Here is a 26,166-nt window from a genome sequence, read left to right as displayed (position 1 = left end):
TCCAGGCACCCTCTCTCAGGTGTTTAAGCATGAGTAGTCCCTTGGTTTACTCAGGAGCACTGAGCAATGAAAAGGCAAGGGAGATGGCTAGAGTAACAGTTGAGGAAAATGCAAGCTAAACCAGCTAGGACATGGGCAAAAGCTTATTTTAAATCATACTCTGTGGTAATGATTGTTCCAAAGAAACGTCCCTGCCACTGTTGCATCTGCACAGCGTAGGCCAGTGGAGCTGTTCCAAGTGGTCAGAGGCCTGTTGGGATATGGCCTGCAGGAGGAGGTGGACTGCTTGGTGGTCCACTGTAAGCATTTCACTCAGAACTTTGCAGATAAAATATCTTGCATCTGTTCCAACTTGGAGTCTACATTAGCAGTGACAGGTTAGATGGTGTCAGGGTGCCAACTTGTCCAATTGTGTAGGACACTTTTCACTTTATTCAATCTGAGGATGTGAACAGGATCCTTGGAAGTTTGAGGACTACCATCTGCTTGTCTGACACTTGCCCTTCCTGGTACTTTATAACTTGTGGGGGAGGGTGGCTGACTGAGTTTGAGAGAAAGTTAATGCTTCCTTAAGAGAGAGGGTAGTCACCTCAGCCTGCAAACATACTGTGGACTGTCCACTTCTTTAAAAAGCCTACCCTTGACCAAGGAGATCTCAAGAATTATTGATCAGTCTCAAGTGTTCAATTCTTGAGCAAGTGGATTGAACAGGTAGTGGCTGGAAAACTTCAGACCTTCCTGGATAACACAAATTATTAAGATTCTTTCCAATCTGGTTTCAGGTCTGGATATGGAACTGAAGCAATCTTGATCAATCTGGTGGATGACCTCTGCCAGGAGTAGAACTTGTTGAGTCTCCTGGACCACTCAGGGACTTTTGATACCATTAATCATGTTATCCTTCTCTACCACCTATCTTAACTGGGAATAGGACACCTTTATGTAGTGGTTCTGGTCCTACTTGAATGGTAGGTTTTGGAGAGTGGCGCTGGGGGACTGTTGTTCATCCCCTTGGATGGTGAATTGACCCTGAATTCAGATAGAATAACTTCTTTTCAGAGACTTTTTATCATCTAGAAACAACAGTTTCTCCACATTAAGGATCACATTAACCATAGTAACAGTTTATTTTTCAAATAATGCCAACATGGCCTCATTTTAAGTCACTTTCCTATCTCTTGGATCATAATGAGCACACAGAGGAAATGGTATGTAAGTGTGCGCCTACCCTAATATATAAACATAAATATAAATGCAACTCCCATTTACACAAAACCACAATGGTGATGGCTGTCTTCCAACTTTAGCAATTAGAGGAAATGATCGTATCAGCAAAGAACACCCTCCAATGTCAATATAAGAAATATAGGTATAATTTATAATACACATGAATGCAAAAATGATTTTGTACCCAGCAATTCACACAGTGTGTATTATATGTATGTTGTAAATTTATTTAGTTAGAAATCTTACAGCATTCACAATTTTATAGCATTCTTAATTCTCAATGGGAGAGTAGAAAAATAAAATCATGAAAATAAAACTATAAGCAGAGAATACTGTATTCCAATACAATCACATCAGAACTTTAATCCTAAAAGGCTCAAAACCTTAAAGTTTTGGTTTAGTTTAATAAATTAAATTTATATCCTGCCCTCCCCACTGAAGCAGGCTCAGGGCAGCTAACAAGCCAATAGCAATATAAAACATACAACATGACAGAACCATAAAACATAAAAAGGTGCTATATTGTTTCAATTCAATAATACAATATCTAAGATAAATAACTAGGTGGTATCTAATGTCGTCTTAATTTTCACAGTTTCACAGTTGCACAGTTCCTCCAGTGGTCTAGAAGATGTTAAATGCAGGTTCTTACTTCGCTACTCCATCCAGCTCCATATTCAATCGAATGCAAGATAAAATAGTTCAGTCTTGCAGGCCCTGTGGAACTGCGAGAGGTCACGCAAGGCCCTGGTCTCTTCCAACCAAATCTCAGACAGTATGCCAAATCTTGTGAACTTCAACTGATCAATAATGTGTGGGATGTGGATAAAATAGCCCTCTCTACTGTGGCTAAAATGAAATTAAGAACATTATCTTGAAGTAACAAGATTATCATAAAGTGCAGAAGGTTACATATGGGAGAAAGAGGCCCATACCTATAGTGGGGCCTCTTAGGGCCCAGCCCCACCCTCTATTGCCAAGGACCCCAACTTCCTTTCCAACCCAGGCCTCCTGACTTTCCATTTTTATTTTATTTTTTACACACACTCCTCTGTGCCGGCAAGTCCCGCACCACCCTCCATTCCCATGCCATGTCCAGCACCATGTGATCTTGCTGGCCAGCCCTGCACCTGCCCTCCAGTTCCATGCCACCTGGCCATTATGATTTAGGGTTGCCAAGTCCAATTCAAGAAGTATCTGGGGACTTTGGGGGTGGAGCCAGGAGACTTTGGGGGCGGTGCCAGGAACAAGGGTGTGACAAGCATAATTGAACTCCAAGGGAGTTCTGGCCATCACATTTAAAGGGACTGCACATCTTTTTAAATGCCTTCCTTCCATAGGAAATAATGAAGGATAGGGGCACCTTCTTTTGGGGCTCATAGAATTGGACCCCCTGGTCCAATCTTTTTGAAACTTGGGAGGTATTTTGGGGCGAGGCACTAGATGCTATACTGAAAATATGGTGCCTCTATCTCAAAAAACAGCCCCCTCAGAGCCCCTGATACCCGCAGATCAATTCCCCATCATTCCCTATGGGAATCGTTCATGGAGGTGAATGATGGCTATGGGGGCAGGGCTTCCCCCGCTGGCCAGCTGGCTGGGAGATGGGGGAAGCCTGTAAAACCGGGGGATCCCCCTCTGGGACCTGGGGATTGGGAAGCCTACTATGATTCTTGCCTGGAACCACTTCAGACTCTTCAGCACAAGAGTTCCATCTCTGACTGCAAGCAACCAAAAGAAACCTTCTCCAGCCACTGCAAGGGGGTGAGAGTAATGAGAAAATTAACCCCCTTTGTTTCCACACAGCCTGCCTGGGGCTCCTTGCCCTAATCAATGGGCTCACCCTGCTTAAGCTCAGGAAAGAAGGTGTGACAGGGACCACTTTTCCCCCTGGCTCTGCCTTGTATGGGAAGCCTTTGTTAGAATTCCACCATGGGAAGAAATCAAGAGAGTAATAAAACAATATTGCACTGTAGAGAGGGAAGAGTGGTTCTAAGCATGTGCAGAATGCGATGCTCCCCGATTGTCACTGGGTAATCATGCTGCCGCACCTGTATCTAAGGCTGAGGGGTGGTGCTTCCTGGGCAGAGAGGATGTGGTTTTCGGTCTCTGGAAACTGTGGGTTTAGGAAATAAAGTAAATTCTAGAAGAGCAGCAAAAATGTAAAGGGTTTTCACTAGAACCTGAATGTAAAACCCTGATTACCTAGAATGCATATCCGAGTTAGCACGTTTGACTATCTCCATTGCTGTACTGAGTCAGGAAGAAACCCAGTGAGTCCATATGTCTCCAACAGTTGGAGATGCATGGGGGGACATTTTCCTGCTTCTGCAGCCAACAGAAGCAGGAAGAAACCCAGTCGACATGGGCTGCTCCCCAACTGCAAAAATCCTGGTTACACCCCTGAAGAGAAGACTCTTTCTCATATATCCTGGACTTAGACCATAAGGCTCTAAGTACTTGAATTCAGCCCAGAAATAAACTGGTAGCCAACAAAGTTCACCCTGTAGCTAATATCAATATCAATCTGGTTGCTGTATTCTGAACAAGTTCCACCTTCCCAACAACTTTCAAGGGAAGCCTCACAAAGAGCATGTTACAGCAGTGTAACCAGGACAGTTTCAAAGTATGCACCTTGATGCCCTTTCTGTCTTTCAAAAAGAGGTTCAGTTGGGGAATCACCTATTAATGCATCATCCCTAAACACAAGAAGCTGCCATATGAGTCAGACCATTCATCTCTCAATCTTGTCCTGAGAGAGTTGTTCCCATCTATGCCTGAAACCCTGGAGCAAACCTCTTTGTTATAATGTACCCAAGATTACTCCGGCTTTGGACCAGTAAACTCACAGCAACGCACCATAAAACAAAATAAAGCTGTATTATCAGGAAAATAAAGGAAAAAAATTAAAAAGTTATATAGTTGCTGTTATGTATGTGGACTTAAGAGAAGACTTGGATATTCCTGCCGGCTCATTGGAGCCAGGCAGACTGAACTTGGGGACATGGGAACAAAGGGCTGCAGGATCCAAATCCCTGAAGCCCTAGACCGACCACAAGCCCCCACAAGTTTGAATGACCAATGATGTGCTAGCGCAGGAACCTAGAGATGTATATAAGTTGGGCCTGCAGGCCCCATCCTCAGTCTTGTATTGTAACCCTTTACTATGTGATTCCTAATAAAGAGCTTGTTATCACTACGCCGAGACTCTGCCACTATAATCCACTATATTATAGTGGTGACAAAGGTGGGATCTGGATGAGCGAGGTCCAGGGCACCCCAGCACCTCCAAGCACACCAAGCTCCAGCGCCGCCGCACAACTGGCACCACCGTCCAGCCTGATCACGGCCACCGGGTCTGAATCGCAAAACTCCATTCTGGAGTTCGACGTGGCACAGCCTGAGGCCTGGGAAGCCTGGGTCAAAAGACTCAAGTACCACCTCGTGGCACAGCGAATCAAGGAGGATGAACACAAAATCAAGAAGGCCATCCTGCTAAGCAACTGCAGCATCACCACGCTACAGCTAGCAGAGGGCCTGGTTGCACCAGATATGCTCGAGGCATCTTCCTTCGATAAGATCATTGAGGCACTGACCAACCATTTCGTCCCTGTAACGTACTCGAGGCGGAGACGAGAGTAGGGCAACATTGTTTATTAGGAGCACGTTGCAAGAGAGAGAACACGCGGGCCGGGCCCCGCTTATGTACATACCCGGTTCAGCCTCCTGTACAGGTCAGGCCAATCCTGGCCTGTTAAACTTCCCGCCGTGGATGTAGTAGGCGGGGATTCCGCGCCCCGCGCTAGAGGTGCCTGGGATACCCAGCCGCCTCTGCGCGTGGGCGCGTATTTCAGCCAATACATTACACTCCTCCCCCCCTAGTTAATGAACATAGTCTTTAAGATACGCGGGCGGGCGGCTCTCCCTGGTGGACCGTCTGGAAAGGTCCTGTGGGGGGGGCGCTGCTTCCCTGGCGGGCGCGTCCGGGGGTTGTGGTGCCGCCAGAGGCGGCGGGTTTGGTTCCTCGGGCCGGTCGGGCTCGGTAGGCCCCTGCACTTCGGGCGGCGGCCCTGCTGTCATTGGGGGCGCGTCGTCTGGCCGGCCTCTGGTTGGCTCCGCCTCCTCTATGTCCGCTGGGTCCTCGGGCAGCGTCCGGCGGCGTAGCTGGTCGATGTGCCGCCGTAGGACCTGGCCCCCCTCGGTCGATATGTCGTAGTGGCGGGACCCCGTTACTCGTAACACTCTGCCCGCCACCCATTCGGGTCCCCTAGCGTAGTTCCGGGCATAAACTGGGTCGCCTGCGAAGAACCCCCTTGCCGCGTCCCGGACCTCGGGACTTCCGCTGGGGTCAGCGGTCCTGTCGGGGTGTAGTCGGTCCAGCCGTGTTATGAGTTTGCGCCCCATGAGGAGCTCGGCCGGACTGACCCCTGTGGCCGGGTTGGGGGTGACCCGGTTATCGAAAAGGAACGCAGCTAGTCTGTGGTCCCAGTCTCCCTGAACGATGCGGCTTAAGGCTTCCTTGGTTGTGCGGACCATCCGCTCCGCCTGGCCGTTAGTGGCCGGGTGAAAGGGGGCGGAGCGAATGTGTTTAATCAGGTATCTGTTGAGGAACCCTTGGAAGTCCGCCGCTGTGAATGCTGTCCCGTTATCTGAGACTATGGTATCCGGAATACCGTGGGTGCACAAGACCCTGCGCAGCGCTTTGATGGCGGCGGCCGCTGAGGTGGACCCTACGGGAATGACCTCCAGCCATTTGGAATAGGCGTCCACAATGATCATGAAGATTTGACCCTGGAATGGCCCCGCAAAATCGATGTGGAGCCTCGACCAGGGCTTCCGGGTGGACTCCCACCGTGTGGCGGGGGCGCTGGGGGGCTCAGGCCTTGACTCCTGACACGTTTGACACCTGCGCACCCACGTCTCAATCTCCCCGTCCATTCCCGGCCACCAGACGTAGCTCCTGGCTAACGCCTTCATTCGGACTATGCCGGGATGGGTCTCGTGTAGGGATTCCAGGACTCGCTTTTGCAGCGGAGGCGGGATCACCACCCTGCTTCCCCATAATAGGCACCCCTTGTGCGCGGCTAGTTCCTCCCTCCTGGTCGTGTATGGTTTGAATTCTTCCCCCATGTTCCCCTCCGGCCAGCCCCTCATCACCCAGTCTAGCACCCTCTGTGTTTCTGTGTTGCCTTGGCGACCTCCGCCGCGTGGAGGGGCTGCTCCGGGAGGCTCTCTATCATCATGACCTGGTGTGCGGGGGCGGGGTCTGGGCCTACTTCTGGGAGCGGCAAACGGCTGAGCGCGTCCGCGTGGCCCATGGCCTTGCCTGCCCTGTGCACCAGTGTGTACGTGTAGGAGTTGAGGAATTGGTTCCACCTCAACACGCGCTGTGAGAGAATTTGGGGGGTTTGCCGGTCCGGGGCCAACAGGCCTAGGAGAGGCTTGTGGTCGGTGGCAATAGTGAACCTCCGCCCGTACAGATATTCGTGGAACTTGCGGACCCCCGCCACGATTGCCAGTGCCTCTTTGTCTATCTGCGCGTAATTGCTCTCGGCTGGAGCCAGCGTGCGGGAGTAGTATGCCACCGGAACCTCCCTCCCGTCCGGGAGTTGGTGCCCCAGGACTGCCCCCACTCCGTAGGGCGACGCATCGCACGCCAAGATGACGGGGAGACCCTCGTCAAAATGGTGGAGCACCGCATTAGATACTAGGATGTCCTTGACCGCCTGGAATGCGGCGGCTTGCCTTTTTCCCCACACCCACGGGGCCTTTTTGTCCAGTAACCTGTGGAGGGGCTCAGCGAGGGCTGCCTTGTGGGGGAGGAACGAATGATAAAAGTTCAGCACCCCCAAGAAGCTTTGGAGCTCCGCCTTGCAGGTTGGAGCCGGGGCCTGCAGGATGGCTCGAGTTTTTTCTTCTGTTGGGTGGATTCCCGCGGAGTCTACGGCGAAACCCAGGAACTCCACCCGTGGGACCCCCAGCAAGCATTTTTCCCGTTTGACCTTGAGCCCCGCTGTCTGGAACCGGCGGAGCACCTCTCTCAAGCGATTTCCGAACTCTTCGGGGCCGGGGGCGGCGATTAAAACGTCGTCGAAAAACGGCTGCACTCCGGGGATCCCTTTAAGGAGAGCGTCCATTATACTCTGAAAAATCCCCGGAGCGACGCTTACCCCGAACTGTAGCCTCTTCACCCGGAAGGCCCCCCTGTGTGTCACTATGGTCTGGGCTTCCGCCGTCTTGGCGTCTACTGGGAGCTGTTGGTAGGCCTGGGCCAGGTCCAGCTTCCCAAAGACCTTAGACCCCGCTAGAGCAGCCAGGACGTGGCTCACCACCGGCACTGGGTAGGGGTTGTCTTGGAGCGCTTTGTTAATTGTGCACTTGTAATCTGCACATATACGCACGTCCCCATTGGGTTTGACCGGAGTCACTATGGGGGTCTCCCACATGGCGTAATCGACCGGCTCCAGGACCCCTTGTGCTACTAGGCGGTCCAACTCTGCCTCGATCTTGGGCTTCAAGGCGAAGGGGACCCTCCTTGCCTTGAGCCGGATCGGTCTGACCGTCGGGTCGAGCGGTAGGGAGATGGCCGGGCCCTTGTAACTACCCAGCGACCCATCGAATACATCGGGGAACTCTCTGCACACCTCCCCAAACCCTCCCGCGGTGGTCGTGCGCGCCACCTCTATTCGGATTCCCAAGGGGCCAAACCAGGCAAGACCCAAGAGGGTGGTAAGCGGCCGCCTGACCACCAGGATGTCTAGGGGGCCTCTGAAGGACCCCCGTTCCACCTGCACCCGTGCCCACCCCGCTATTTGGACCGGGTTTTGCTGGAAGTCCCGCAATACGATATTTGCCGGTCGCAGCTGCAGCCCCTGGCCGGGGCGCAGCCTTCTCAGGGTCTCCTCCGCGATTATGGAGATGGAGGAGCCCGAGTCCACTTCCATGACGCAGGGGGCCCCGTCTATGAGGACCGCCATCTTTATCTTGTTGGGGGTGGTCAGGGGCAAACTCAGTACCTGAAGTGAGGTGGAGGCTGTTGAGTGGGACTCTGTGGCCTCGTGGTGTGCGGTCGGTCGCGGGCGGTTGTGCTTGGCTCGGCAAGCTCGCGCGATGTGGCCGGTCTTCCCGCAGCTCCTGCAGTCCCAGGTCCGGTACTGGCAGTCCCTCCGATCGTGGGGGTCGCCGCAGCTGGCGCATTTGGCCCTTTCGTTAGTTCGCTGGTTCGGCCGTTCGCTGGCTCGGGGGCGCTGTGGAGCTCGGGCAGCTGGTCCTGCGGCGCGGCGCGTCTGGAAGGCTTCCCCCTCGTCCTGGTGCTCGGGGTCCAGCTCCTCATGGTGGGCGGTCTCGGTCTTGACCCGGGGAAAGGTCCGTGCAGCCCTCTCGAACGCGACTGCCTCGCTGAAGGCGCCCTGGAGGGTGAGCTCTTCTTTGGCGAAGAGCTTCTGCTGGAGCCTTTCGTCGCGGAGGCCCCACGTGAATCGGTCGGCCAGGGTTTCCTCCAACTGGGGGAAGTTGCAGTTCCCGGCGAGTTTGCGGAGGGCCGCCAAGTAGTCCGCGGCTGATTCTCCAGCGGTCTGGTCCCTTTTGTGGAACAGGAATCTGCGGGCCACCCGTGAGGGCTGCGGCAAGAAATGGCCCGTGAGGAGCCTGATGATCTCATCGTAGGATTTCTCCGCGAGGCGGGCGGGAGCCGAGAGACCCTTGGCGATCTCGAACGTGGCTGGCCCGCAGACGCTCAGGAGAACATCCCTCTTTGATCCGGCGTCGGTGATCTTGTTGGCCCGGAGGTAGAACTCGACCCGTTCCGAGTAGGACTCCCAGCCCTCAGGATTTGCAGGGTCGAAGGGCTTGATGTACCCGGTGTTCCCGCTCTGGTTGGCCATGGTGGCGGCGGCAGTCGTGGCCGGTCGTTCGTTGCCCAAGGTCTCCGATTGTAGCCGATGAGGCTAGTATCCCATCCTCGTCGCCAGTGTAACGTACTCGAGGCGGAGACGAGAGTAGGGCAACATTGTTTATTAGGAGCACGTTGCAAGAGAGAGAACACGCGGGCCGGGCCCTGCTTATGTACATACCCGTTTCAGCCTCCTGTACAGGTCAGGCCAATCCTGGCCTGTTAAACTTCCCGCCGTGGATGTAGTAGGCGGGGATTCCGCGCCCCGCGCTAGAGGTGCCTGGGATACCCAGCCGCCTCTGCGCGTGGGCGCGTATTTCAGCCAATACATTACACTCCCGAAGCCTACTCTCCTCACCCAGAAGGTACAGTTCCTCAGCTTCCAGGAGCCAAACGAGACCATAGCGACCTTCCTAGCCTGCCTGCAAGACTTGGGAAGGAAGGTGGAGTATGGCGCACAATTGGAGGAGAATCTGCTCGTGAAGTTCACTCACGGCCTCAAGGACAGGAAGGCATGTCATAAAATCGCGACGGAATCAAAGCCAACCTTGGAGAAGGCCCTACAAATAGCCACCGCTGCCGAGGATGCGCACAAAGAAAAGCCCTGCCGCCTGGGAACCAGTCCCCACCAGCTGTGACAGGCCGCAGAATCAGACAACTCAGATGGGGACAACGCCCTCAAGCTGCATCAGGTGACCCAACAAAAGCCGAGGCCGCGAGCAACAGAATCAACCACCCCCAAGACCTGCACCAGCTGAGGGGAGCCACATGAGCGATGCACGTGCAAGTTCAGGAGCACAACCTGCCATACATGCGGGAAGGCCGGGCACATAGCTCGGGAGTACTGGTCGGCGGCACTGCGCCAAGGATAACTTCCTCACCAACAGAATGGCCACCGCCACAAGGTAGCACTAGTGGACGACATCCAGGCACTTACCACTTCGGAGACCCAGGTATGCCAGTTGCCCATTTCCTCCCCAGATAAATACTACATGACTGTGTTCATGGAAGGCAAGCCTTGCAAAATGGAGGTAGACTCAGGGCGGGCCAGACAGTCATTTCGGCCCACACGTTCAGGGAGATGTGCCCTGGGGGGGAAGCTCAATTAAAACCAACCTCATTCCTAGTCCGAGACTTTCAGAAGCGGGAGGTTGCTGTCTGGGGAGTGGGCCTGGTCCACATTAGGTACAGAAAGTTCAAGGGCGAGCTCCCCCTCATAGTTGTGGAGGGCGATCTGTGTAGTCTCCTAGGTCGGTCCTGTTTCCAGGCATTGGGCATCCAAGTGACGGGAATCCATTACACCCCCGTTCAAAGGGACTTTCAAAGGGTGTGCAAAGAGTTCCCCACGGTTTTCGATTGAACTCTGGGGACATACACCGTAGCCTTACAACTAGACCCCAACGTACAGCCCATATGGCTGAAGGCCAGGTGGGTGCCACTAGCTGTCAGGCCCAAGATTGAAGAGGAGCTTGACCGCCTCATGGCTCAAGGGGTTCTGGAACCAGTTGTCAATGCAAAGTGGGAGACTTCCATAGTAATCCTGATCAAATCCAATGGCAGCATATGCATCTGCACTGACTATAAATGCACGACAAATAAGACGTTGCATGGCCATGCATACCCCATTCTGGTGGTGAGCCACATGCTAGCATCCCTAGCAGGAGCAAAAATCTTTGGGAAACTGGATTTGGCACAAGCATACCAACAGCTCCCTGTGGACGCAGCCACAGCAGAAGCACAAACAATCATAACACACTGGGGGGCCTTCAAAGTTAGACGCTTGCAGTTTGGGGTCAGCGTGGCTCCAGGACTGTTTCAGAACTTAATGGATTCCCTTCTTAAAGGTATCCCCGGGGTACAGCCATTCTTCAACGATGTGCTGATTGCGGCAGCCACTGAAGAAGAATTCGGTGACTGCCTCTGAATGGTGTTACAGCATTTCGAGGGGGCAGGGTTAAAGGTAAAATGGGAAAAATGTGTATTGGGGGTGCCCACCATAGATTTTCTGGGGTATATGGTGGACGTGAGCAGCATTCATCCAGCCCAGGACAAAATAAAGGCCATCTGCAATGCGCCGGCTCCCACCAACAAGGCCAAGTTACAATCATCCTTGGGAATTCTCAGTTTCTACCATACCTTCCTCTCCCACAAGGCGGTGGTAGCAGAGCCCTTACACAGACTGCTGGACAAAAGGGCAACATGGGTTTGGGGTCATCAGCAAGCCGCTGCTTTCCAGGCGGTAAAAGACATTTTGACTTCTAATAGCTTGCTGGAACACTGCGACGAGCGGCTACCCGTCATGCTCGAGTGCAACGCCTCACCTTACGGGGTTGGCACCATGTTGGCCCACAAGCTGCCAGATGGCTGCGAGGTCCCGGTAGCCTACTATTCAAGGACCTTACAAAAACCAGAGCATAACTACGTTCAAATAGACAAATAGACATAGGCAGGGGTAAAAAAATTCCATGATTACCTGTATGGCTGGCCCTTCACTATCTTGATGGACCACAAGCCCCTGCTGGGCCTGTTCGCTCCCGACCGACAGATGTCCCAAATGCTTTCACCGCGGGTGCTGAGGTGGTCCATCTTCCTGGCGGGTTACATGTACGACCTTAAGTATCGCCCTGGGAAAGCAATGGGTCACACAGATGCTCTGAGCCACCTGCCGCTGACCTCCATGGACCCTGACCCGGCCCTGGCATTCCAGAGCATGTCACTGGAAGCCCTCCCAGACCACCCGGTGCACATGAAAGACATTGCCCACTGCTCTTCCATGGACAAAACTCTCTCCCAAGTTCTGAACTAGGTGTGGAGGGGGTGGCCTGAAGGATGGGTGGGCTCGGAATTCTCTGCGTTTGTGTCCTGCTGGGACGAAATATCTGTACATAAAGGGTGCCTGTTGTGGAGAAGTAGGGTAGTGGTGCCCCCAATACTGCAGCAGTGAGTCCTAACAGCGCTGCACGAAACCCATCTCAGGATAGTTCGCATGAAAGCGCTGGCCCGCAGTTATGTTTGGTGGCCAGGAATTGATGCTGCTATAGAATCTTGGGTGGCCTGATGTCAGCCATGCCAGGAGACATGGTTGGCGGCACCCCACGCCCCAGCCCAACAATGGGAGTCCACTCGCAACCCCTGGTCCCACCTGCACCTTGACTTCGCAGGGCCCTTCCAGGGGCATATATTCTTCCTCATTGTAGACTCCTACTCCAAATGGTTAGAGGTAGTGCTAGTAGCCTCCACCTCTTCATGGGCGGCGCTAGAGGCGCTCCGCAGGGCTTTTGCCACACATGGCCTCCCAGACACATTGGTATCTGATAATGGGACGGCCTTCACCTCAGCTGAGTTTCAGGATTTCTGTGGTCAGAATTTAATAAAACACATAAGGTCAGCCCCCTTCCACCCAGCCAACAAATGGCCAAGTGGAAAGAATGGTGAGGGTTACGAAGGAAACACTTTGCCGCATCATATATGGGGAACGGGAAGCACGCCTCACCGAGTGCCTCTTAGCGCAACACTCCATCCCCAGTAGGGTCACCGGCCGCAGCCCAGCAGAGCTTCTCATGGGCTGGTGGCTGACAATCCTCCTGGATCGCATACACCCGGACTGCGCACCCGACCTACAAGAGATACCAGAGGCAGTCCGGGCCCCCTGGGGGTTCGACATGGGGGACTTGGTGTTTGCCAAAAACTTTGGGGGAGGGCCAGCCTGGATACCAGCATGAGTATCCCGTGTACTAGGGACTGTCATGTATGAAGTCATCACAGAGGGGGGATTCACAATAAGATGGCACATTGACCAATTACACACGCGAGAGGCGCCCAGGGGAAAAGACGAGAACGCAACCACTCCGGTGCCTGATCTAGGTGAAACAACCCATGAGCCGGAGGAAGCGGAAGATCCCGCAGCTACACCCGAGCCAGCTCCAGTGGAGCAGACAGAACCACCCTCAGCGCCAGAGACCGTGGAGGGCCCCGTCCCACCGACAGAATCCCCCTCGGCACCTGGACCTTCGCCAGGAATGCCGGCACAGAAACTGCGTCGCCATCAGCTCCAGTGCTTAGGTGGTTGATGCAAAAGCACCACAAGCCCGCGTACCTTAAAGTCTATGTTCACTAGGGCTTGTAAACTAAGGGGGGAGGGATGTTATGAATGTGAACTCAAGAGAAGACTTGGATATTCTTGCCAGCTCATTGGAGCCAGGCAGACTAAGCTTGGGGATGTGGGAACAAAGGGCTGCAGGATCTAAATCCCTGAAGCCCTAGACCAACCTCAAGCCCCCACCAGTTTGAATGACCCAATGATGTGCTAGCGCGGGAACCTAGAGATGTATATAAGTTGGGCCTGCAGGCCCCATCCTCAGTCTTGTATTGTAACCCTTTACTATGTTATTCCTAATAAAGAGCTTGTTATCACTACGCCGAGACTCTGCCATGCATAGAACCCACTATATTATAGTTGCAGTGGATAGTTCAAGCAAAATAACTTTCTAAATACACTTTACTGAGTATGGATTCTGCAGTGCAGTCTCAACTTCGTAAAGCTCTAGCAAACACAGCTGAAAGCAAACTGCAAAATCTATTGTAGATGTAGCATATAGCAAAAGCAGGTACCAAGGATGGGGAAAGGGAACGGGATGGGATGTAGCCTAGTTGAACCGACTACATTTTATACACAATGTGAGCCATGTACCTCCTGATCCCCTTCAACCAATCATCATACTGTCTCTGAGGTATCTTTTAGAAGATGAGAACATTCCCCATTCCCAGCTTGTTCCACCTAAAACCGTGAGCTAATTAGTAGGCCTGAGAAAATGACCTTGGTGGGGTAATGGTCCATGGGGGACGGCTGACACCTGTTGTTGATTGGACAGAGCACAAAATAAGCTCTCCGTTGGAATTTTACTCAGAAGATGGCTTTTCTCTTTACACCCATCATGATCTTTTATTTTTAGGACCGATTCATGATAAATAAGTAAAATTATTGAACAATTATAATACTAGTTGATGACTTTAATAATGTATATCTTGATTTTTTTTATTAAAAAAAGGGTCTGGTAAAATAAAGCAATTCAATTCAAAGAAGTTTATTCACCTACAGTTTAGGGTTGGGATCCAAAGGGCCACATGGATACCAGGGTTTCACTCTTCACAGCATGTGCAGGGCCTTTATCAGAAAGTTAAGGCTAAAGCTATCTGTTTAATAGGGAGAAAAGTGAGGAGGCTGTCCCTTTCCAAACTGGTGATTGTCAGGATTTTAAAAGGCTTCCGTGTGCAGAGCGCCAGCTGTTGGATTAGGACGGATATCAGCCAACTGTGTAAGCATTTCTTCATCCAGGTAGTAATGTGTTTTCAAAAATCCATACAGCTCCTAGTTTCATCTGAGTGCCTGGTTTTCAAGTACCCCTTCCTCTCACAGTACCTCCTCACACACATCCCAAGCTGCCATTGACGACCGGGAGATTTTGCGGAATTGGCATTTGATGCAGTGTGAGGACAGTAGAGGGAATGAATAACCAACAGTTGTACTTTATTGACTCTCAAACCATAAAATATTGGTGGACAAAAAAGCATTTGTTCCTTCTCTTGGTCTGTTGGTTCATTTATATCAACAGCAAAAAATGTCAGATCACCTTAAACTCATCCAAAAGGAAGAATATGAACAGCAATATTATTGATAGTGGTATCTTTAAAATGCTGTTAAAGCACCAATGGCATGATTCAGACAATGCTTCGTCTGATTGATTCCAGCGGGAGAGTTAGTCATGTGATAAACTTCCTCACAGAAACCAATGACATTAACATGAGAATCTTAAGCAGAGTGAAAAACTTTTATAGACTTCAATGGCTTTTGTAGAATATAATCCTTTTTAGGATTGTATTGTTAAAAAGGTAGTCCCCTGTGCAAGCACTAGTCGTTTCCGACTCTCTGGTGACGTCGCATCACAACAGGGTGGTTTGCCATTGCCTTAATTTTGCATAATTTGACTAGATTGTACCGTTTTATTATTGCTATTCTATGGTTTTTGTGTCTTAGAGCATGTTTATATGGCCATCATCATAACATTTTATGGGGGGGGACTATATATTACCTTTTCTCTTTGTTTTACCTAATTTGTGAGCAGTGCACATTTATAGCATAGTAAAAGAGAATATAGAAGTCAGCTGGAGATAAGAAAAAACCCACCAAGTTTTCAAATGGTTTTTTTGGTACCTTTCCATAGATCAAAGCAAGAGGCCCCTCTAGTGGCCAGCTATGTCAATTGCTTTCAAGCTGACAGTGTTTTGACTAAGGTGGGGTCTGCAACCTTTTCTAATAAAAGCAACAAATGGTGTCAAAATGCAAAGCAAGAGGCCTGTATGAGAAAGTCCATTTGCATAACTCAAAACCTACAACTTAACATCATTGCTCCTTTTCATGTCAGTTAATAATAGTGTGGAACAAAATTGATTCCGAATGACATGCTGACTACTGCAGATGTATCTCAGCACTGCGACAATTTCAAACAAAGGCATCACAAGTGAATTGGGGGTTACAAAAAGATAGGCAAGGAAGGGCTCCATGCCAACCCACACCAAACTTTAAAATGTACCCCACTCTGCTACTTGATAAAGGTTTAGAGGGCAGTTCTGACCGTGAGTGTGTTGCCAAAATGTCTACTTTGGCCCTATATTTATATTTTTGGTAGCAAATGACGAGCAAAGTGCAAGAGCTACATTTGCCAGCATCTAGAGAGTACTTGTTGTGATGCAGAAATAAAAGGGTATATTCTGGAAGCACTAAAGCCTAAAGGGAATAGGAAAGCGAAGTGGGTTTGTTCTCAAAACAATATGTCCAGTTATTTGCTAGTATAGCACAACCTAGCCCAGGCTAGCCTGATCTCATCAGAACTTAGAAGCTAAGCAGGGTCTGCCCTGATTATGGTTACTACACAGATGGGAGACCACCAAGCCTGCCACACAGAGGCAAGGGATGGCAAGCCATCTCTGGACATCTTGCTTAAAAAACCCTATGGGATTTGTCTTGACAGCACTTTCCACCACCATGGCATTATTTAATAGAAGGTTAATATCTGTTTATAGTGGGTTTACATGGACACTGGCCTCATCTGAACACATCTGTTACATTTTACAATGATGACCTAGTAGTGAAGACCCTTTCCCCCTGAGCCTTTATAGTTTTTACCTCCACCTCAGAAACATGAAAGAGAGGTGGGTTTAGGATTTGAGTGGAGATTAAAGCAAGTGTTTTCTCTATAGTGCTAAAAAGGCAATTTTTCTTTCTTGATTTTGGACCAATGAAATAGTCATCTGTCAAATTATTTAATCATGCTAGGCAGATTTCCAGCTTCCACAAAGGTTTCTTCCTTGGGCCATCTATTAGTTTCAGTCAGTTTGCACTTCATTTTATACCTTTCTATATGCTGTAACATGCCGTCATTCATTTGTGACCTGAATTGGGGGCACATCATAACATAGATATATAAACTAATTTGATTAGTGTGCTTAGGAATAGAAGATGCTGATACAGATGGTAGATAACATTCTTTTCATGTATATCTAGTATATGAAAGTGAAAATGTTTTGGTTGTCTTCCAAAGGTACGAACCACTGTATCAAATAGTAGATAGGAAAGAACAAGTTTGGGAAATGAAAATATTTTATACAGAAATAAATGGTTGATAAACCCAAGATCATTTGAAAGGAGAGTACACAGATATGCGCATATTCCACATGATGAAACCATAGTGGTGGAACAGATGGTTTCCAGTCGCTCCATGCGATCCCCATCTTGGCCATTGTAACGGAAGAATTTGCGCAGCCAGGAACTGTCCAGGCAAGCGGTTTCCAGCCTTGACCAGAGACTCCATCTTGGAAGGCTAACACCACCAGCAGCTATCTTCCTGCAGTGCCAGACTCCATAACAGCAAAGCAACAGGAGGCTCATGTACTCAACAGATGTCACCTATGCATAAAGCCATCAAGCTTATCTTAGGAATGGAAACTGCCAGACTGCCTAAGCCTTTGTCCAATGGAACCAAAGACAAAGAATGGTGCCAGTAGAGGGATGAAGAAGAGGAAGAACCTCTTCACCTAGAGCCAAGTGTCTTTGTATAGACCGGGTATTACCCTGGGTAGCAATTTGGCCATCTATTGTCACCTTTTTAGATAAGCTTGATAGTTTTAATCACCCCCACCCCAATCACTTCTCCCATTCTTTCCCTTAATGGTCATCCTGGAGCCTCCGCCTTGGCCCATTGTTACCTGGAAGTCCAATCAGGTAGCCAGAGCCAAGTCTGCTCATTGACCAGATATGGGCAGCCAATCAGGTGCCCCCAATAAACTGGCTATTGGCTACCGCAAAAGTCCAGCTCTTATGGTCATTGCGGAGCCTCCCCTTTTTCTGAGGTCATGTACCAGCTGACCACTGTCATCCGCCCCTGTACCTCCCATCTCCTAAGGGCTCAAGGTAGTCCTTATAACCTGTGGTCCAGCTCTCCACAGGTGTGCATCTAGCAGTACCCCAGTTTCGCTGTCTAGATACATCCCTGATTCCTGATCAGTTGGGGGTCCCTTACCCCTAGTCCTTGTTCATCGCCTTTGGAGCCTTCCTTGAAGACTACAATTGGTAATTATCACCCTGTTTGTCCATCCCTGTTATATCTCTGCATTTCTTTCTATTTTTATTAGGACTGTTTGCGTGTTGTATGTATTCATCACCTTGTATGTGTGTTCTATATTTTTCTGGAATAAATTTTAAGTGTTTTACTTAGTTAGTGTCCTTGGAAAATTTAAGCAATAATTTCTGGACGTGTATCCTGTATACATAGATTCTAGATCCTTTTTTAAGCCAGGTGCCCACCTGTCAATTCCCCAACCTCATTTTGAGGGCATTTTGGCTTACAGCAGGGCTAACCCTGACTAGTATTTGGATTGGAGACCTCCAAAGAATACCAGGGTCATGATGCAGAGGCAGGCAAGGGCAAACCATCTCTGAATGTCTCTTGCCTTGAAAACCCTATGGGGTCTCCATAAGTTAGCTGTGCCTAACATTTCACCACCATGTTGAGAATGCAGCAGAATTCACTCTTAGGATTTGCTGCCTAATTATGGTGACCCACCAGCCTCCTTCCTTCCCTCACAATGGCTCTCTGTGAACCCAATTTGACTAATGGTGTATAGAAATGGGCAGCTTTTAAGCACAAAATTAAACTTCCATGCAAATATTTGACGTATCTTTGGTATTATACAGAAACATAAATAGTAGAGGGTTTTATCACATCTTTTCCTCCAAGGAATAGAGTACAGCTATTGTTTCATTTTAACTTCAAAAGAAGCTTGTGAGGGTGAGATAGCAACTGACCCGCAATTAACATAATGGCTATAAGGGGAATTTAAACTTACATTTCTCTTGTTCAGGATTGGTGCTTCATAACCCTAGATTTTGAAAAGCATTTTCAAATGGAAAATAGAAGATCTTTTTATATCTTCAGTAAAACTGATAACTGGGAAAAGGACATAATCAGAACTACAACACATTGCATGTAATGGCTTCTTAAAAATAGCAGTTAGAAGAGCAAGGGAAACAAATAATTTAGGGAAGGAAAACAAAATGCCATCTGTGCTTACATTGAAACAGACAAGCTGATTGAGTTGCCTTAATATCCTTGCCTTTGTTTACACTTTCTTCCATGATTCCACCCTTAGTGCAACATCTTGGAAATCTTGATTAGGAAATTCAGCCCCGGGCTGTTTGGTGGGTATACTCAAAGGCAAGGAGAAGGCTGGGCTCTCCAAATGTTTGTACTTGTCCAAGGTCAGCTATTGTTCAACATGTTATAAATAGCCTTGAACTGGCAATAACCCACCTACCCCAGATATTAACTTTTTATAAGAGCTCCTTAATTTATTGCTCTTGAAGAAAGTGGATAGATACAGCATTCAACTGAGCAAAATGGGCCAGCCTGAAGTAATGTCCTGTAATGTCAACCCTATACCCTAATATTATACCAACAATAAAAAGTAAAGGTGGTCCCCTGTGCAAGCACCAGCCGTTTTCAACTCGGGTGACGTTGCTTTCACAATGTTTTCATGGCAGACTTTTTACGAGGTGGTTTGCCATTGCCTTCCCCAGTCATCTACACTTTCCCCCCAGCAAGCTGGGTACTCATTTTACCAACCTCGGAAGGATGGAAGGCTGAGTTGTCCAGTGTAGACCGCTCTGCTAACATGTTTAGACTTAATATGAAAGGTAATTGTAATGATTTGAATATATATATTGTGTCCCTTTAATTGTTGGTAAGTTGCAGTAGAGAAGGGGGGGTGAAAAGGAGGGAATAAGTGAGTGAGGTCATTGATTGCTGACAGAGAGTGTATGCAGAACTAAGAAGTATGTGTGGAGAGCAGGGAGTTTTTTGAGCAGGAACACAGCTCCGGTTAGCTTGGTGTCAGGAGGTGTGACCTAATATGCAAATGAGTTCCCACTGTTCAAGAAAAAGCCCTGTGCAAAACAATGGTGAATATTTAAACTATAAACATCTTGAAACCGATATGCTTATTGTACAAAGAAAGTTTTATATTGTTTTATATTTACCTGGAGTCCTATGATTTAAAAATATAAGAGTCTCATCATCAGGGCCACATAGTCCAACAAAGAATCCTTAGAGCTTGGGCACAATTCAATGGGGAATGCTAAATAAAGTGTTTGTAATTATATCCCCGGTGGCAGCATTACAATTAAAAGAGAAGTTGTGACAGTAATGTATTACATTTGTTAAAAGGAATTTAGATGACTTGGTTAATGATAGTGCGACCAATCCATTTCTCAGCTTCCAAGCCATTATTAATAATGACTCCCTTATTTTTTAGCAATTTCATACCCATATTTTACTGTTTCTGAATCGGTGTTGACATACGTCTAAAATGTTTGAAATAACTCACTAAATGATAGTTCTTCTGGGTCATAAATCCATTGATGGTTAGAGTGTACCTACTCACCACAGCAGAAACTTCAGCATCTTTAATCACTACAAACATTCTATAAGACCGACTTGTTAAAAATGCTAATTAGCTGGTCTTAACATGGTTTATCAGATTGTAAATTTGTACCAATACCACTTAATTTTCACTTAACCTTTTGAACCTCTGACCCAGGTCACTCACAATCCAGTATGTGCAACTGCTAATTCTGCTGATTTATGACAGGACTCATACCTCAGCTTTCAACATCACCTCCTCCCTTTCCCACTTACACTGAGACTCCTTACATTGAGACTCCTCATATTCGCACCATAACCTTCCCCATAAGATTCCCCTATATGATTTCCCCTTTATCTTTTCTATCTGTTGAAGTGGACTCATGAAAGCTCATACTGGAATAAATTTTAAAGTGTCACTTGGCTTTCATTTTATTTTGCTGTTGCAGCAAACCTCTATGCAGGGCTTTTTTTTTGTCAAAAAACTCAAGGTGCCTGCCCTGACCTGTATAGTCCAGGCAAGCCCAGTCACATCAGATCTCAGGAGCTAAGCAGGGTTGACTCTGGCAAGTGCTTGGATGGGAGACCTCCTTGGAATACCAGGAGTTGGGAAGCAGAGACAGACTTTGATTCAGCCACCTCCCTGAATATCCTCCAGGCCCCCAGTAGGGGTCAATCACCAGCAGTTGCTATGACTTCCTGGTGCACATGTGCATTCTCGCACGCAGGCACGCACACACACCTTTCCCATGTCCTGATCTTTGTGTGCTGACCCACCCCACTTAGCCAGAAAGAGTGGACCCCTAGGAACAGCTTAGTGTGGATCAGCAGAGAGAGAGGAAAATTGGTGGAAATCAGGAAAGGAAAAGAAAGGTCCCCTGTGCAACCACCAGTCGCTTCCGACTCTGGGGTGACGTTGCTTTCATGTTTTCATGGCAAACTTTTTATGGGGTGGTTTGCCATTGCCTTCCCCAGTCATCTACACTCCCCCCCCCCCCAGCAAGCTGGGTACTCATTTTACCGACCTCGGAAGGCTGAGTCAACCTTGAGCTGGCTACCTGAAAACCCAGCTTCTGCTGGGGATCGAACTCAGGTAGTCAGCAGAGCTTAGGACTGCAGTACTGCAGCTCTAACGCTCTGCACCACGGGGCTCTTCTGATGGAAATCAACACAGCTTTATATACAAGTACAGGAGGCACTTTGTTTAGAGTGAAAAAGGACAAGGGGATGGCACTGACTCTTTTCATCAGGGAGCTGTGCTTGCAGAAGAGAAAAAAGAGGTGATTTCAACCAATCATATGCCTATTTGTGGGTCCTGCAACCCTGGTAATGATCTTTCTGGCAGCTGGGGGGGGGGGGAGTGCTGCAGGAACAGAAAGAAATGTGGGAAAACTCCACGTCCCAAGAGCCAAGTGGTAGTAGAATACAAGCCTCCAATCTTTTTCTACCTCTACATGTGATAGTCCTTGGCCTTCACATTTTTTTCTTATTCATTATCTTTGTCCACATTGCTTTGCTTTTACTTTCCTACTAAAAATATTTGTTGATTTTTAAAAAATGGTTATAAAATTCTGCACAATACGTGCTTTAGAAACCTAAGCAAAGTGGAATTAGGCTGCCAAGAATAATCGCCTTGTTTCATTGCAATGAGAATCAGGGCAGAACATGACACTTAATGATTACTCTGCCCTGATCATGTAGTAGAATGTATTTAGGACCCAGTCTCTTAATTACAAAGAAAAGGCTTTCAAAACTCTAACTGCAACAATTAGAGCATTAGCTACTATTATAACCTCAGCGTGCAGTCTAGTGTTTGTTAGTGGGCATCTCACAATCTTGTCAGCTCACAAGAGATATAATTACAACACATCTTAACCTTTTAAGCTTCCTGGTGAGATATTTTTCTGCTTGGAATAAATGCCTGCCAGCACAACTGTTACAATTTCCTGAGGAAGTAGTTAAAGAGCACTATTAAAAAAATGGGACAAGTTTAAGAGGCAAAAGAAATCCTGCTCTTGTTTCCAGAAACACACGCCATCAAAGAAACCTTAGCAGCCTAACTGCCCAAATGTTCTGCCAACACAATCCTCACTGGAGCAAATAGGGCTCAGCCATAATTACTGGCATGTGCTTTCCTCTTATGGACCAGTGTCCAACCTGAAGTTGGGTGGGGTGGGGTGGGGAACTGGAGAAACAGTCAGTTATATAGAAAAATGGAGCCATAACTTAGAAGTACTTAAAATGTACAAATGAATCTATTAATTTTCATGAAAAAAATCCACTAGGGCTGTAGGAAGGGAACAGGCAAGGGTGGGCAAGACTATTTCCCTCTCCTTTGGGCACTCGAGAACTCAGAATACTGGTGGGTTGGGGCAGGTGTACGGTGGAAATCTCATAGAAGGCTATTTCCTCATTAAGGAAAGACTTCCTTGGATGTGGAGTAATGTTGGGTCCCAAATGAGGCAAAACTAGTATCACCAGCATTTATTCAAAGCCACTAAATTAACAAAAACAATTTAACATGCAGATTAAGAATACAAAGGAGACAGAAATTAGCTAGATTATTTCCGTGTATTTAAAAGCATAGCCCAATTTTCCACCAACAGACTCTGATCAAAAACATCATAAAAGCATGTAAGTAAATGTTCATTTTTAACAAAATCTGTAAATATTGGCAATAATAAACAGCAGATTAAAAAAAAAATCTGACACAGAACAGGTCTGGCAAGACTAACAGTAGTCTCATTCCAGTATACTCCAAAATCAATTTAATATACCTGTTAGGTTTCATTACTTGACTCCCTTGGATTCTTTGGCCCTTTCAAGAGAAGGCCAGGGCAAATACAATGTCGAGCTAGATCCACTGAAGACACAGAGCGCAACCAATCGAAATAATTTAGTGAGTATACATAGAAGTATCTTGAATAAGACTCAAGACAATATGTATTTAAAATATTGTTTAATCGATTTTTTATGACATGCCAGCCCCTTTGGTGAGCTGCCTGAAGGAGGACTGACTCCAAAAAAAGGACGGAAGCAGAGGTCCATTTACAGACACACCTGTTTTTGGAAGCAGTCATATCTATTGTTTAGTATAAAAATTGTTTTGGTATGTGCATTAGTAAAAACTCTCATGGAGTGTTCAATATTTAATAGTAGCTGTAATAAAGCTGAGTAACTTTATCAACAAATACTAAACTTTCACAACATGCTACTGATGGCTCAAATGTCCAGCAAGACTAGAATAGATAGATATACCACTTAGGCAAATTCAGGGCTTTTTTTGAGCAGGAATGCACAGGAACACAGTTCCAGCTGGTTTTGTGCCAAGGGGTGTGGCCTGATATGCAAATAAGCTCCTGCTGGGCTTTTTCTACAATAATGGGCAAACTCCATTGTATGTGACTGAGTGGGTGAAAAGGTGACAGAGGAGAAAGGTTTCTTCTCCTCCTCCATTGAGCTGGATGATCTCTCTGAATTGTCAAGTGTCTTTCCTTGCATTCAAATCATCATACCAACTCAATGAAGGCAATTACCAGGAAAAGCAAGAAGAAGCTTGAGTTCTGGCTGACTGAAACCTTTTCAGCACAATTAGCTATGTCTGCAGTGCTGTGCCAGGCAACTATTTTTTATTTAGAACAAAAATTAATTTTAATCGAGAAGAAAGAATGCTCATTTATTTCCAAAATCCATTTGTTGGGTAGGTGGGAAGGAAGAAATTGCATCTGGGCATATAAAGGTTTTCAGTTTTAACAGAAGAGAACAGAAGGGGACATAATACATGAGCTTAAGAATTTCTGAGTCTCACTTTCACTCACATTTGTTTGGTTATTTCTGTTTGAATGTAGTCTGTCTCCCCAAGTCACAGTTCAACAAGTGCTGCTGCCAGAAAGCAACTGCTGAAATTGCAGCAAGAAGACACTATAAGTGATGAGGCCAACACCGTCCTCAAATTGTTTCAGAGCTCTCTCCTAGAAAAAGAATGGCTTCAGAATTATGCACTGGTTATATTAATATTCACTATAGTATTTATAGGATGTGTTTCTTGTTGACATTTTAAAGACTCTGGTAATAGTGATGTTGACAATTTCATTTTATGCGGGTCATTCAATTGTTTTGCGAGAGAATCCTTAGATATAGTTCATTGCACTCTTTGAGAAGTAGGGTTGCCAAGTCCAATTCAAGAAATATCTGGGGACTTTGGGGGTGGAGCCAGGAGACATTGGGGGCAGAGCCAGGAGCAAGGGTGTGACAAGCATAATTGAACTTCAAGGGAGTTCTGGCCATCACATTTAAAGGGGCTGCACTCTGAGGAAGTCTGTTGCTAACCCTTCCCCATTAAGTACTTCCTGCTCCAATTTAAAGGCACACACCCATTTTAAAACCAGACCTGTTTGCAGGTCCTGCCTGAGATCTATAGGTACATGGTGGGTGTGAGGGAGGGGCTTCCCCCGCCGGCCAGCTGGCTGGGGGCGGGGGGAAGCTGGTAAAACCGGGGAACCCCCCGCTGGGACCTGGGGATTGGGAAGCCTATTGAGAAGACTGGGAGGTCGGGGTCTCAGAACCTCCTTACAATCCCTGGGCCAAAGGAGGCCCGTCTGAAAGCGACCAGGGACAGGGCCTTCTCGATTGCAGCTCCCTGTTGGTGGAATCAGCTCCCGGAGGAGGTGAGGGCCCTGCGGAACCTTGAACAGTTCCGCAGGGCCTGTAAAACAACCCTCTTCCGGTTGGCATATAATTAATTGTGATCGGAATGCCTGAATATTAAATCTCGAACATCAGATTATTGAATACTGGAAAATTTGAAAGACTGATTTAAGGAAAGGTAGCATAGTGTATATCGATGTGAGTTTTATGTATATTTAGGTTTTTATGTATTTTATTGTATAATTATTAACGTATTTAAATTGATCTCTGTTAGCTTTTTTCTGTTGTAAGCCGCCCTGAGCCCACCTCGGTGGGGAGGGCGGGATATAAATCGAATAAATAAAAATAAATAAATAAATAAATAAAATCATTTTACAAAACTAATTCAGAGCTCCTTCATTCAATAGTACAGTTTAGGAGTTGTCAGGGATCATTTGTCTACCATATGTCTTTCTACGCACATAACCATAATAGAGGCCTAGGAAAACTGACACTATGAAATTAAATATCCAGTTCTTAAAATTGTCTAATTTCCTCATATAGTAATATTTATCCAAAGAATTTGTAAGGATTTTAATCCCTTAAAAGAAGGGGGGAAAGCATGTAAATTTGTGAATATGAGTTTGATTGATGTTGTGTGACGCTAAAAAAACCTCTGAAATATTCTAACCAAAAACCATTTTGGTTTGCTTGTTAGTACACATGTAGATGGTCAGTACTCAATAGTCAAGTATATTGAGCATTCTCCTCAGGTAAATGGGTATTTGCTATTTGGATAACCTTCCGATTCATATTAGCATAATTCCAACATAACAAAAAATGATGGCTTATCTTAACTATGGTTAGTTTGTGGAAACCAGGATTCATCACTAAATCTGCCACTCACAGTACACCTCATCAAATGCTGGTTATGTTGCCTTCATTCTTTCCCTCTCCTTTTTCTAGACACACCTAGCATCCTAGCCTACACTGTGGCAAGGGAGGAATCATGGGAAATTCAGCTTTATAGATCTCAAAACTTCTGATAAGCCTAGGGCTGTTTCCACACTTATGTCTTTCTCTGCTTTGGCCCCCAAATGGGAGCACTTTTTTTTTTTTAAGCATCCTTACAATGTTGCACTCAAATTGTGCTCCAACCATGCTTTCTCTGTCCTCAATATCCTCTGTCCTCAATATCCTCTTTCCCAAACCTGCTTTTCTCCAGTCCTTTTGGGAAGAGTGCAGTCTCCAAGCATATTGTCATGCCAACTTGGGGAGAGGTGCACTTTTCCAAAGGTGCAGCCACATTGGAATCATTTTTCTTCTGTTAGTTCTGCATGGATGGCATGCCCTTTTCCAGCATGACACCACAGGACCTTTTGAGGGCTTTAAAAAAAATCAGTAATTCCTATAGTGCTATAATATTATAGTAATTACTGATTTTGTTTT

At 47.4% G+C, this 26,166-nt stretch overlaps 2 protein-coding genes across 2 annotated transcripts in view; both read right to left on the bottom strand.

The window, feature by feature from the left end:
* Positions 1-26,166, bottom strand: part of LOC132572884 (membrane protein BRI3-like) — a 418,468-nt gene that overhangs the window by 285,679 nt on the left and 106,623 nt on the right. The gene's annotated exons all lie outside the window — the stretch shown is intronic.
* Positions 5,767-9,110, bottom strand: LOC132572056 (uncharacterized protein K02A2.6-like; the record flags this gene model as incomplete). Its single annotated transcript, XM_060238843.1, has 4 exons — positions 8,742-9,110; positions 7,029-7,805; positions 6,521-6,944; positions 5,767-6,389 (listed from the first exon to the last, which is right to left on the bottom strand). Coding segments are annotated over exons 1-4 (2,193 nt in total), but the record flags the coding sequence as incomplete, so codon positions are not given.

The sequence above is a fragment of the Heteronotia binoei genome, chromosome 5 (genome assembly GCF_032191835.1).
Source record: "Heteronotia binoei isolate CCM8104 ecotype False Entrance Well chromosome 5, APGP_CSIRO_Hbin_v1, whole genome shotgun sequence".
NCBI lineage: Eukaryota > Metazoa > Chordata > Lepidosauria > Squamata > Gekkonidae > Heteronotia > Heteronotia binoei.
This window is presented reverse-complemented; position numbering and strand designations above follow the sequence as displayed.